Source organism: Mustela lutreola, chromosome 9 (genome assembly GCF_030435805.1).
Source record: "Mustela lutreola isolate mMusLut2 chromosome 9, mMusLut2.pri, whole genome shotgun sequence".
In the NCBI taxonomy this organism is placed as follows: Eukaryota; Metazoa; Chordata; class Mammalia; order Carnivora; family Mustelidae; genus Mustela; species Mustela lutreola.
Genome location: NC_081298.1, coordinates 133,399,280 through 133,412,850, shown reverse-complemented (window position 1 = coordinate 133,412,850; position 13,571 = coordinate 133,399,280). Strand labels below are relative to the sequence as shown.

At 49.1% G+C, this 13,571-nt stretch overlaps 1 protein-coding gene across 1 annotated transcript in view; it reads left to right on the top strand.

Annotated features, from left to right (window-relative positions):
* Window positions 1–8,142, top strand: part of VSNL1 (visinin like 1) — a 99,281-nt gene extending 91,139 nt beyond the window's left edge. The window contains exons 3-4 of the mRNA XM_059132599.1: window positions 5,371–5,586; window positions 7,158–8,142. Coding sequence (XP_058988582.1) covers window positions 5,371–5,586; window positions 7,158–7,355 — 414 coding nt within the window. The 3' untranslated portion in view covers window positions 7,356–8,142. The remainder of the gene's footprint in view (window positions 1–5,370; window positions 5,587–7,157) is intronic.
* Window positions 8,143–13,571: the final 5,429 nt, after the last annotated feature.

The window sequence follows — 13,571 nt, the reverse complement described above, 5'->3', positions numbered from 1 at the left end:
ATCGGCCTCCGGCTGAGGCGGAAGAGAGAGAAGGGTAAGCTATATTTAATCCTCCCAAAGGAAAGTCGACTGGGGAGATCACGGGGGAGAGAAGCAGAGGTGGTCTTGACCCACTGGACTTCACGGAAGGGCCACCACTGTGAGAGAAGGAGATGTCGTCTGGGCCCGCTCTCCATGGTGCTGGACGGGTTCCCGGGAGCTTCTCCGTGACACAGCTCTGAAGACAGACAGCCTTGCTGTCTCTGTGGCGCCCACCTGACGGGGCTCTGCTGAAAGCCCGAGGGAGGGGTCTGGTCTCCCCCCGCAGACCCTCAGGAAAAAGATGCAGCCCTTTGTTGCAGCAGGTCCCCACAATGTGATGGCCAGTACAATGGCAGTCCTTGTTCCCGGGCTTCCCGGGAGGGAGAGTCAATAGGAAAGAAGATGTGCGGCCCAGAAAACCTATCTCAGGAGCTTCCAGAAATCAGTGCAGGTGAATTCCATGGGGGTAGATACATGCTTCTCCTGCTTGTCGTTCAGCAGGAAGGGAGAGGAATGGGGAGATTCTCCTGTGGGTCTCGTGCTACACTCGGTGGGCCGGATGCTCCCCCCACCGCAGGTCAGCAACATGGACAGCCCGTGTTCTCAGGACACAGCTGGGGCAAAGGATTGTCCCTATGATAAGGTATGGACAGATCAGGGTGTAGTCTTGAGGTCATAGTCTCACCAGCAGGTCAGAAGTAGCCAGGGGCAGAAGGCCCTTCCTGCCCCCACCTTCTGTCAGTCGCCCACTCCTAAGTTGGAGGCCCAAGTGTCAGAGCAAAAGGGCCACGGGCCAACACAGGGGGAGTCCTGGACCTGAGGAAGGAGACTCCAGAGAGCCCTGAAGAAACTGTCTCTGGTGAACCATCCCCAACCCGGGAACCTGGGGGACCAGCCTAGTCATCTCCACCAAGAGATGACTTGTCCAACTGGGGCTGATGGTGCCATTGTTACCCTTAGACTTGAGTCTAGGGTTCTGTTGGCCAGCCCCTGCAGCAGACTCTGCTCAACCCCCAAACCCTGCCTCTGAAGCGGAGACTTCTCCTAGCCACCCTCAGGAAGGCAGGCTCCCCTGAGGTGCCAAACCAGACAGGTGTGGCCTCCAAGAGCCACCCGACCCGGATGCCACCACTGCCAGAAGGACCTAGTACCTGGATTCAGTCAGCTGACCGTCTGCAGCTGCTGGGCACAGAGTCTGCTTAAGATCCTAGGGTTCTAAACTGAGGGTTGCTGGGGGGAGGGGGGTTGAGAGAAGGGGGGTGGGATTATGGACATTGGGGAGGGTATGTGCTTTGGTGAGTGCTGTGAAGTGTGTAAACCTGGTGATTCACAGACCTGTACCCCTGGGGATAAAAACATATGTTTATAAAAAATTAAAAATTAAAAAAAAAAAGATCCTAGGTTTCTCTCCCCCTCTCTGTCTGACCTACCCCCCCCCCAAAAAAAAGAAGGAATAAGGGACCCCATAGTTTCCTTGCTTTCTATGAGGGCAAAGCAAGAATTTAGCAGTGTGCAACCCGAAAGAGGGCCTTCACCAGAGACTGCCCTCGCTGATACCGTGATCCTGGATTCCATCCTCCAGAACTGTGGAAATAAACTTCTGTTTATAAACCGCCCAGTCTGGGACACTTTGTTACAGCAGGCTGGACGGACTAAGACACAAGTGGAATTATAGATCATATATTGTATGTTATGTATTATGCATTATATATTTTATATACACACACATAAATATATAGATAGGACTTTTCAACCTCAAAGTTTTTTTATTATATAGACTTGCAGATTATTAGTGCCACTGAGAATTATTTCCACATCAGCATGTAATACAGTTATTCAAGCAACATACATTGATTTAAAAAATAAAACAGTATACATTTCAACTAACAATACACAAAAAATACTTGTACTTCTCAGGGACTATCATGGTCCAGAAGTGAGTAAGAGCTCAAGATCCTGATTTCTTCCAGAAGACACTGAAGAGTGTCGTTTCATTTTTCTGTGATGATCCACCCAGAGGTGAATCATTTCATCAAAAGAAGGGGCACTCCCCTGATTAGAAAAGCTCCTAGCTCTCAGAACATGACAGGGTGAGTTTTCTAAAGGGAACAAATCATACCGTCCCCCCATATGTGAGGGCTCTCAAGCACACGCTCAGTTCTTCTGAGGTAAACATGTTGCCTATAAAAGTCAGTCAATAGCCCTTCTACAGGGCACATGTAACTTTTATAGCTCAATCGATTTCTTCCTCAAGAATTTTCAGATTTCCATTAATTTTTAATATACTGGCCTAAAGTTCCCTGCTATTTTTAGATGAAACTATCTGACATCCCTTCCCTTTAAAGCTCCCTACGAGAAATAAAGCAGTTAAAGCAGTTCACAGCCAGAGACCCACCCAGATGGAGAAAAACACCCAGTGGTCTCAAGTCACTGTCTAGAGCAAGCTTGGTGGACACACGGCACTGAGGGACGGGAAGCTGCCGAGGGCTCCCTGTGCTGCGCTCGGAGGCCATTTCCCTGGGACCAGCTCCGCCCGAGACTCCTGACCAGGGGGCAGAGGGCCACATCCGCAGAGAGGAGAAAGGGGTGAAGGACATTTGTGCACAAGGCACTTGTGATGTGGTGATATAGTAAGAAATAAATACTTGGTCTCAGCTCCCAGTTCCTGACACTGGAGCTTCTAAGACGCTTGGACTTTCTGGAAGGATAACAGTGCCTTCTGTATGCTAATGAGATGTCCAGTGGCCGGGGCCCCTTTGGTAGCTTCTGGATGGGAGCTGGTCAGAAGATAGAAGGAGGCATGGTGAGAGGACTGGAACTTGTGGCTCCACCCCCTGGCCTCTGGGGAGCGGAGAAGGGCTGGAGATGGAATTAAATCATCATTAGCCAGTGATTTCATCAACCATGGGTAAGTAATGAGGCTTCTGATAAAACCCTTCAACTACAGGTTTGAGGAGCTCCCCAGTTGCGGGGAGGGGGGCACACTGAGGTGCTGTTAGGGTGGTGAGCCCAGAGAGGGCTCTGTGCACCCTCGCTGCGCCTTCCCCTGCACCCCGCCCTATCCGTCTTTTCCAACAGGCTGTTCTTGAGTTGTGTCCTTTAAAATAAACCGGTAATAGTAAGTACATTGTCTTCCTTAATTCTGTGAGTTCTTCTAGCAAATTACTGAAGGAGGGCTTTGTGGGTCCCCCCCGACTTTCTATCAGGTCTCTCAGAAATATCCAGGACTGGCCACTGGCATCTGAAGTGGGGGGCAGTCTTGTGGGACTGAGCCCTTTCCCTGTAGGCGTCTGCATGGACTCCCCCCAGTCAGAGTCACAATGGAACTGAATTCAGTTGGACCAGGTTAATGCCCAGAAAATCGGAGTTGTTAGTAAGGAATAATCAAAAACCAAACCCAATCAAAACAAACCCCACACATTTGGTGTCAGAAGTAGCGTAAGTTTAAAAACGTTCAGGGTACATGTGAATCAAACTTACCTCTTCAGAAACTGTCAAGGTCAAAACTGTGCAGTTCAAACCTCAGTGCCTGGTAGCCTGTCCTCAGGTACCCAAGGTTCTAATGGCATTCCGGTGGGGGGCGGGGGGGACAGGCTGAGCCGGCAGGAGAGGACGGAGCCTTTCCCTCCTAATGTTCCACTTTGAAACCAATCCCGTAGTCTTGAAGGGTGGGAATGTCTTGTCCCCTCCGCCGTCTTAATTCTCATCAGTTCTGCCTTGGGTTCCCCCAATAACTCTGAATTCCTGGAGCCTGGGGACCGTGAGGTGTTGATCTCTGGTTTCCCAGTACCGAAGACGGGGCCTGGCCCCAAAAAGTCCTCAGTGGCTTTTGACGAATCATGAAAAATGAAGGATAGAAGTTAACATGTTCAGGGGATGAGGGAAGCAAGGAGAAACTTGTCCCCCCCCCCCCCAGCCTCAGCAAAATGTCGTCCAGTTGAAAGAGAAGTGGTTGTCAAATCCTTCTTTTCTGAGATTAGTGGAATAATTGTTGTCTCAAGTTACTCCGTTTTGGCGGGATTTTTTTTTAACCAGCAACAGTAAGCACGACAGATCTTGGGGTCCAGAAGTGGGTGTTACTGAGATGCGGACCTCGGTCTGCTCCTCCCACTGCACGGCTTGTCCCTTCTCTGGCTCCCACTATGGGATCCGCAGGTGGAAACACGCATTTCATTTCTGCACGGAAATGTTCCACCTTCCATGGAGCTTCTAAGTATGGGAGGTGTGGGCGGCAAGGCCCAGGACAGGAGGCACAGAGAGAAACGTGCGTGCGCTGAGGGCCCCCAGAGGGAGCGAGCCCCAGGTGGGCACGAAGCAGGCCCACTGTAGGGAGGCTGGCTGGCCTGTCCCAGCAGCCAGCGACAAAACTTGGGAAGGAGCAGGGATACCCGTCACATCCTCAGACACCTGCTTTGGTCTTTGTATTTGTCCGATGGATTCTTCCAGAAACCTGTTCCTCCCCTCTCTGCCTTAAAACAGCACATGGTTTGTTTTTGCTTCTGGTTTGGGGTTTGAGGCTTGTTCGTTTTCTCCCCTCTACCTAAAGAATGTCCTTTAGCTTCTCTGGGGCAGCCGGAGGGGCAGGTGTCAGAAACACCTGCTGTGTGTGACCGGCCCAGACTCCTGTCCGCAGGCAGAGCCACCGCCTCATTCTCTGCGGTCTCCTCCTCTAGGGTCTGCTCTTCCTTTTCCTCCCGTGTCCATTCTTTGTCTCCAGCAGCACTCTGGCCAACTGTTGGCTCTGAAAAGAAACCTCTTTATAGCTCTCAGAAATAAACCCAGTCATGTTCTATTTTTAATGGGTTTTAAATGTCTCTTCTACAAAAGAAAAGTCCTTGTAGAAAAGAAGCCAGCCGCTGGAGCCTCACCCGAGGAGAGGAGTGTGGGCGGGCCATGGGGAGCCGGGGGCAGAGAAAAGCAGGTCTGGGCAACCTTGCTCTGGCCCCACAGGGCAGCGAACCTAGAGGTCCCCGGGGAGGCAGAGGAAACTCATGGAGCACCACCCTGCCTGGGGATGGAAGCCGGCTACCTGCCTCAGTCCCTGTCCTTGTGGGAGAGGGGGCAGGCAAGCCACGGATGAGGGACCCTGGCTGTGAGCTTGAGGGCCCTGCCAACGCGAAGGCCACATGTCCCCAGCCTCCTCCACAGGAAATAACCTGATGGACGCCTGCCCTCGGCCTTGAGCACCGGCCAACCCGCTGTCCGGGCGGGAGGCCTGCGGGCCACACCTGCTTCCCCAGCGGCCCGGCTCCGCGGCACGGCGCAGAGGCCGTCCAGGCTTTCCCGGACCCCATCGGGCCCTGAGGTTTGGGGCCTCCCATGCCCTGAACCTGTGCCTTCTGCTTACAGTTCTTCCCTTACGGGGACGCCTCCAAGTTCGCCCAGCACGCCTTCCGCACCTTCGACAAGAACGGCGACGGCACCATCGACTTCCGAGAGTTCATCTGCGCCCTGTCCATCACCTCGCGGGGCAGCTTCGAGCAGAAGCTCAACTGGGCCTTCAACATGTACGACCTGGACGGCGACGGCAAGATCACGCGGGTGGAGATGCTGGAGATCATAGAGGTGCGGGGGGGAGGGCCTCGGCGGGGCGGTGGGGACCCCGGGAGGCAGGGCCGGCCCAGGACCCTGGAAGCTGGGGTTGAGGGGTGGGGACAAGGGTGGGAGGCCTGGGCAGGGCAGAGAGGAGGGGGTCGGTGGGGTGATCGTGGGGGAACCTGGGTGGCAGGGGCGGGAAGGGGGGAGCCTTGGGGCGGGGCCGGGCCGACGGGGCTTCAGTGGACCTCGTGGTGTTGCTGGACTTCGGGACCAGGACGGGACAGTTCGGGCTGGGACCAGGGCCGCAGGGCACAGAAGACAGACCCCCAGGAGGAAGCTGGGGCGGGCCTTAGGCTGCGGCGACTTCTTTTCGTCCCTGCCTAGAGCCCAGGTAGTTGCGTGCCAGGCCCTGATTCCAACCTGACCCCGGTCCCGTGCCTCAGCGCCGCGCTGGGAAAAGTCACAGATCCAAGCCGCGGGGCGCAGAGGATATTAGCGGACTCAGTTCTTCTGCCCTCAACTTAGATCCGCTCTGCTGGGTGTTCCCCTCTTCCTCAAACCAGCTTTCCTTCCCCTAGTGGGCATCTTGGCTCCTCTAACAGGCATCTTAAAAAGCTTTATTGAGTTATAATTTGCAGACCATAAATTCACCCGATTTAATTGTAAAACTAAATGATTTTTAGTAAATTTACCAAAGTATGCAGTTATCACCATAGTCCAATTCTGGAACATTTTCACTCCCCCAGGAAGGCCCCTCCTGCCACGTGCCAGCTCCTATTACAGACTCAGAAGACTCCACTCTGTCTGTAGGGGTGTGTGTCTCTGGACATATCATATAAACACAACCATACAGTGTAAATATATGGTCTTTTCGTCCAGCTTTTTTTTTTTTTTTAATTTTAGGATTTATCAGTATTTCATTCCTTTTATTCCCCTAAAATAGTATTCAGTTGCGCAGATATGGCTTATTGTTCACCTGCCTACCAGGTGGCGAGTGCTGGTGTTGCTTCCACTCCGTGGCGTTCTTAATAATGGTGCTAGGAACGTTCTCCTGCAGGTCTTGGTAGGGGTGGGCAATAGAAAGTTGTTTCTATTTAGGAAATTCCCACGTTGAGAATTACTTGTTTATGGTTAATTGAACTGAATAGACAAATTCTTTAACTTACGAAAGAAGAGAGTCCCTGATCCACAGATCTGCCCTCACCATCTTCTTTCTGGGCTAAGTGTTACTGGTCCACCTTGGTTGATTGTCTTAGCCAACTGTAAGTTCATTATGACAGTTGGGACCCCATTTTCTGTTTTCCTAAGTCCGCAAGGACCAGTGCACTTCAGACCCAGAATGTTTAAAACTGAGCTCATCATTTTCCTCCTGAATCTTCTCATCTATTACTCTTGCTCCTCCCACTTTTCTCCCCACTCCCTCCAGTCAGAAATTGGGAGTCGGATGAAATTCTTTTATACCCTATTAGTCACAAGACTCACACATATTTGATCATATCAGCATCTTATTTAAAATGATTTTGGAGTCCTTTGAAGTAAATTTAAATTCTTTATCAGATCGTGGGAGACCTTTACGCTCTGTTTCTGGTTTTCCCAAGGCTATCTATAAGATGGTAGGCACCGTGATCATGATGAAAATGAATGAGGACGGCCTCACCCCTGAGCAGCGAGTAGACAAGATTTTCAGCAAGATGGATAAGAACAAAGATGACCAGATTACACTGGATGAATTCAAAGAAGCTGCAAAGAGCGACCCTTCCATTGTATTACTTCTGCAGTGCGACATTCAGAAATGAGCTGAGATCAATGCTATGGACTGCACAGAAGTCTCAATGTTCCATTCAGTCTGCAGCTATACACACACACACACACACACACACACACACACACACACGCACACAGATATTGCTTGGACTACCTATCAATGGACTTGCTTCTTGTGTTTGAAACACTTGTGTGCATGAGAATGTCATTTGCTAATGAATTTTAAAAGCATATATTATAAAACAACCTGCCACAATGTGATATGTGTAACATCATTTCCTAAAACCCCTTCTCCCCTCAAGCCTGGGCAGAAATGTGCTGCAAAGAGTTCTATGGTTTCTTGTTCATGTTTTGCTAATGCTCGTGTCTCCCTGATTACATGTTAGTAGCACTGAGCCCCCCATGGTAATGTAACTTAATATAGGCTGTGTCTCCATTCTCCTGTAAAATAATACTGGACAGGCCCATGGCAGGGCCTCGGCTCCTCTAGGTGGTCCACACTCAAGAGCCTGTGTTACCAGTGAACATAAATGTGCTACATTTGCATGCCTTTTAGGTTTGCCTTAATTCTTACCTCATTTGCATTCTATCAATCTGGAAAGAGCTATGTTGGAATTAATGCAGTATAAAACTTAAAAATCCTGCTAACTGACTCATTAATTAAGTATATCTATCTCTATATACATATACACAAAGATATTATTTATTGAAAGTAAAAAAAAAAAAAAAAAGCTGGAAGTGTATTGATTTCTGCTTGGATTTTCAAAGGCTTCCAAAGAGGTGGCAATAGATGTCCCAAATAAATTTATAACATTTGAATTTTTTCTTCAATTCTTATTTCATAAGAACATCTGAAAGGGATGTTCATAATTATCAAGGGTCAGCTAGCAACAACTTACCAAATTTACCTTGAAATACACGTCTTTGGAATTCAGAGAATTAACCACAAAAGGGGGAAAAAAATACAGCTTTCCAACTCTTCATCCTGGCCCTCAAAAGAGGGACAATTAACGTGGTATGTAAAGTTTCAATAAAACATAAAACTTGTTTGTTCTCAAAAAATGCTCATCGTATAAAATTCAGTTTCATCTTGATGTGCCTGGGTGCTAGAAACATGTCACCTTCTTCAGGTGCTGTGGAGGACATGCCGCCAGCTGAGATGTGTCCTCCCAAAGCACCTGTGGGAAGGAACACTTCTGTCTTCCCAAGTCAAAAGTATACTAGTTATTTTAATTTTTTTTCTTTTTTTTTTTTAGAGAGAGGGTGGAGGAGGGGCTGAGGGAGAGAGAGAATCTAAAGCAGACTCCATGCTGAGTCCCGAGCCCAACATGGGGATTGATCTCATAACCCTGAGATCATGACCTGAGCAGAAACCAAGAGTTGGGACACTTAACTGACTGAGCCACCCGGGCATCCTGCTAATTGTTATTTGTAATGATTGGACAAAATTCTGACTCTTTTAAGTCTGAGGAAGGCAGGCAGAAAAGAGTCCCTCAAGAAGTCTAAGGACAGGTTGGTATTTACAGAACACGTCTAGAGAAGATCAGGTTTTTTCTACAGTGCTGTGCAACAGATCTTTCTATGATGATGGAAAGGTGTATGTCTGCACTAGCTATGTGTAGCTATTGAACACTTCAATATGGCTAGTGTGACTGAGGAACTGAATTTTTCATTTTAACAAATTAAAATTTAGGGTTCCTGGGTGGCTTAGTCGGTTAAAGGTCCGACTCTAGATTACGGCTCAGGTCATGATCTCAGGGTCATAATGAGCCTGCATTAGGCTCTGCACTTAGCAGGGAGTCTGCTTAAGATCCTCTCTCTCTCCCTCTTCCTCTGCTCCTCCCCAGCCCCTAAAAAATAATAAATAATAATTTAAATTTAACTCATCACATGTAACCAATAGTTATAGTATCAGACAGGGCAGTGCTATGTTACTCACTTTTTATTGAGTGCTTTTTTTTTTTTTTCCCTAAATACTCTTCATCTGTCTTAGGATCATTAACTAAGACCAGAGCCCAGGGCCTAATGATTCCATGCATCCACTCAACAAGAGGCTGTGAGCAAGCACGTCTCCCCACACACACTCAGGACACCGACGGTACCTGAATCACTGATGGAACTGTCCCAAGGGTACTAGAATGTCCTTCCCCCGTGCTTGGTGAGTCCAACGTGGGGGCAGGGAGAAAAGGGAGAGCTTCAGGGCCTCTGGATGTCCCCTGCCCCTAAGTGAGGTGGCGGGGGGGAGCAGCTAGGGAGGCTCCTTGGAGTGGCACTTAGTTAAGTCAGACTCTGACACTATGTTCGTAGCAGATCTTCACTGGTCACCTACTGGGCACCCAACACCATCCTTATGGGGAAGACAGACAATAACTAAACACCACACACACACACACACACACACACACACGACCACCTGTGAGAACAGTGAAGAACCACAAGCTCACAAGGATGGGGGGTGATGGGATGTAGCAATGGCGATTTGTGATAGAGGTTACATGAGATTTGAAGTAAGACCTGAATGAAGGAAGTAAGTATTGAGGGCAATTATGGGTCCAAGAGACTGACTAGTTCTTCTTCTTTTTTTTTTTTTTTCCTAAAGATAGATTTTATTTCAGAGAGAGAGAGAATGCACACGAGTGGGGTAAGGGACAGAGGGATGGAGAATCTTCAAGCAGACTCCCCATTGAGCATGGAGCCTGAGAAGGGCTATTTCCCACAACCCGGGAGATCCCAACCTAAGCTGAAACCAAGAGTTGGATGGATACTCAACCGAGCCTCCCAGTGCTCCCCACCACTAGTTCTTTTCATAAATAAAATGTGGAGACTGGGCCAGCAGGTGAGCACAGCACTGGTAGTATAGACGGGGTACCAGGAGGCTGACGAGCTGTCCAGGCACTTGGCTAGAATAAGGGGGCATGTGCCCTGAGAGGCGGCACTCCCACTTCTGGGTGTACTGCCCCAAAAGGCTCTCCCAGAGGGTCATGAGAGGATGTGTTCCAAGATGTCTGTGACACCTCTTTGTGGGAACTGCAGGCAATCTGGTGGTTCACTACTAGAGGACTAGGTAAGTACAGCGTGGTCAGTGAACCTTATGAGTACTACACGCTGGCTGGAGGCAAGAGACTGACGCACACACAGCAACATGGACGTAACTCTTTATTTTTTTAAAGATTTCATTTATTTATTTGAGAGAGGGAGTGAGATAGAGATAGAGAAAGAGCTTGAGAGGGGAGGGCCGGAGGGAGAGGGAGAAGCAAACTCCCTGCCGAGCCGGGAGCCCTATGCAGGACTTGACCCCAGGACGTGGAGATCGTGACCTGAGCCGAAGGCAGACAGTTAACCGACTGAGCCACCCAGTGCCCCAGACAAAGCTCTCTTAAATGCTGAATGGGGAAAATAGAAACAAAATCTTAGGCACAGTATAATATATACAAATGAAAAATTCGTTCTCACAGGAAGAACACTAAAGTTTCATAAAAGGACAGGAACCGTCACATCAGAATCGTTTCTAGGGGTGGGTGGAGGAGTAATGGGCGCGGTTCAGTTGCTAGTGCTCCACAGTAACTGCTCGCCAAAACGTCATGGCTACAAACAGAAACAATCATTTTGTTACTTCCCTGGTTTCTGAGAGGTTGGTGTGGGTGATTGTGGCTCCAGATCTGGAGCAGCCAGGGTCTGGCCGGCCTCTTTCTTCCTGTGGTCTCAGGTCTCCTCCCCCTGGCCTAGTTTGTGCTTCTTCACAGGATGGTGGCCTTAGCACACACGATTTTTTTTTTTTTTTTTTTTTTTTTAAGATTTATTTGACCAAGAGAGGAAGAGTGTGTGTGCACTAGCAGGGGGAGCAGCAGGCAGAGGGAGAGGGAGAACCAGGCTCCCCACTGAACAGAAAGCCCTACACGGGGCTCGCGGATCCCAGGACACTGGCATTACAACCCGAGCGGAAGGCAGACACCCAGCCGGCTGAGCCACCCAGGCGCCCCGGCGCTCACGACGTTCACAGTGTCAGACTCCGGCACAAGTACTCCGGCGAAGAGGTTGGAGGTCTCATAGATCTTTCTGACCTGACCTCAGAAGTCGGGAAGTATCACTTCCACAGCATTTTACTGATGACAAGACAGTCACAGACCCATCCATATTCAAGGGAGTTAGATTCCACTCTTGCTTTTTATAAGGGAATTCTATTGTTGGAAGACTTTGGACTTCCTGTAACTCACTCATTCAGGAGTCTCTGGATGAACAGTGCAGACTTCTTTCTTAAAAAGAGGCCAGATGCTTATTTCCTCCACTTGGCTGGAACGCATGTCAACAGGTAAAACACATGCTTAAACAGATGTCTTCAGAGAGCCTCAAGGCAAAGGATGGGTAGGGGAATAGCAAGAAACTGATAGCTAAAGAGCTCTAAGTAAAATAACATGGGCTCCCTGAGGTCCTTTTTTTAAAAAATGTTTTATTTATTTATTTGACAGACAGACATCACAAGTAGGCAGAGAGGCAGGCAGAGCTGGAAGAGGAAGCAGGCTCCCCGCGGAGCAGAGAGCCCGATGTGGAGCTTGATCCCAGGACCCTGGGATCATGACCTGAGCCAAGGCTAGAGGCTTAACCCACTGAGTCACCCAGGCGCCCCATTTTTTTTGCCCCCCTGAGCCCCTTTCTTGTGAGCAATTAAGCTTCTCCAATATTTTGGGCACACAATTCGGGTTTTCCCCAGCATCTTGCTGGCGAAATGTAACTTCCAGACTCTTCAAGTCACGTTATTGTTTTCCATTCTTACACTCACCAGTGTGACGTTAACGCACCAAGCACCAGTGCCCTTGCCCCCACCTCCGCATCTTCCCTGTGAACGGCACACTCATTCTTAAACTTGTTGGGCCCCGGAACAACTGCGCTTGATTTCTCGCCCCTCCCCGCTCCGTAGTATTGCCAGCAAATCCCACTGCCTCATTTTCCACTCGAACGCTTCTACCTCCTTTACTTCGGCCCAAGTCACCATGACCTCTCACCTGGACCATTGCCAAAGCTTGCTCTGGTTGGCCAGACTCCAATCCTAACCTAGTCTCACAGCAGCCAGAGATTATTCGAGTATGCTGACTAGACCAAGTCTGAAAACTTACTAGATGTCGAATGATTCGGCTTCCTTTTGCCTGACTGCTCATCCCCTCTGCTCGCTGAGCTCTGCCAACATGGGCCTCACGACCCCTGCGCATGAAGTCCACTCTCACTTACGGCCTCCGCCCTCGTGTCGCCTGCTTGGAACCCTTGCCCAGGTCTTCCCACAGCTCGTTCTCTCGCTCATTTCAGCTCTGCTTAGATATTCACTTCTGCAAAGTCTTCCCTCGACACTACTGAGACACCACCCCCTCCACTCAACTCCTCACCCTGCTTTATCACACACAGCAATTACTGTTCTCGAGAATTATAGACAGTAGATGTTTCCCTGGACTAGACATTGAGCTCCCCGAGGGCAGATCCGGTATTACTCACAGTAGTATTCCCCGTGCTTTAAATTGTTGCAAGCACGCACGTGGCAGGAACTTCGTCATTTCTGAATGAAGTAATTATCTACATCCCTATACTTGAGAAAGTCAGGCCGCAACAGCTTTCTTAAGCGCGCTGATCAATGAATATTCTCAGGCCCTGTTAGTTTCTGTGGAATCTATCCTGATGCCTTAGCCAAAATGCAATAGGTTAGGTGTCAACATTATAAATAATGAAGAAAACATTTGCTGACTCAAAGAAATAGCTCATTTACATCCACATAACTTTACCACCCTCTAAAGAAAACTGTTCTTATTAAATATTTTGATGTATCTTTCTGTACACAGTCACTTAGTTCAAGTCATGAGGTATCAGTTACTGTTTAAACTTTTAGAACTCGAAATTTCAAACCAATTCTCTGGAAAATCTGAGTTGGTCAAAGTATAGGCATCTTTGTTGATGTATATGAAACAGTCCTAAATCTAACCAGCTCGTCACAGACTCGGGTCATGATAACCCGGACTAATTTCACGGGAAATCTGGATCACTTGGTCTCCAGCACGGCTAGTGACACTTCTGATCCAGCCCGAGTCCCAGACAACAGTTACTCACCCAGAATTGAAGCATTTTGGTCTCTGGACATCTTGAAGACGTGTGAGGTGAAGAGGGGAAGGTGGGGGCGGGGGCGGGCGGGAAGCAGCACTTGAGGATGGGATGGAGAGAAGTGAAAATACTTAAGAAAAAAGAAGGCAGTGCCTGAATCTTTAGTGTTA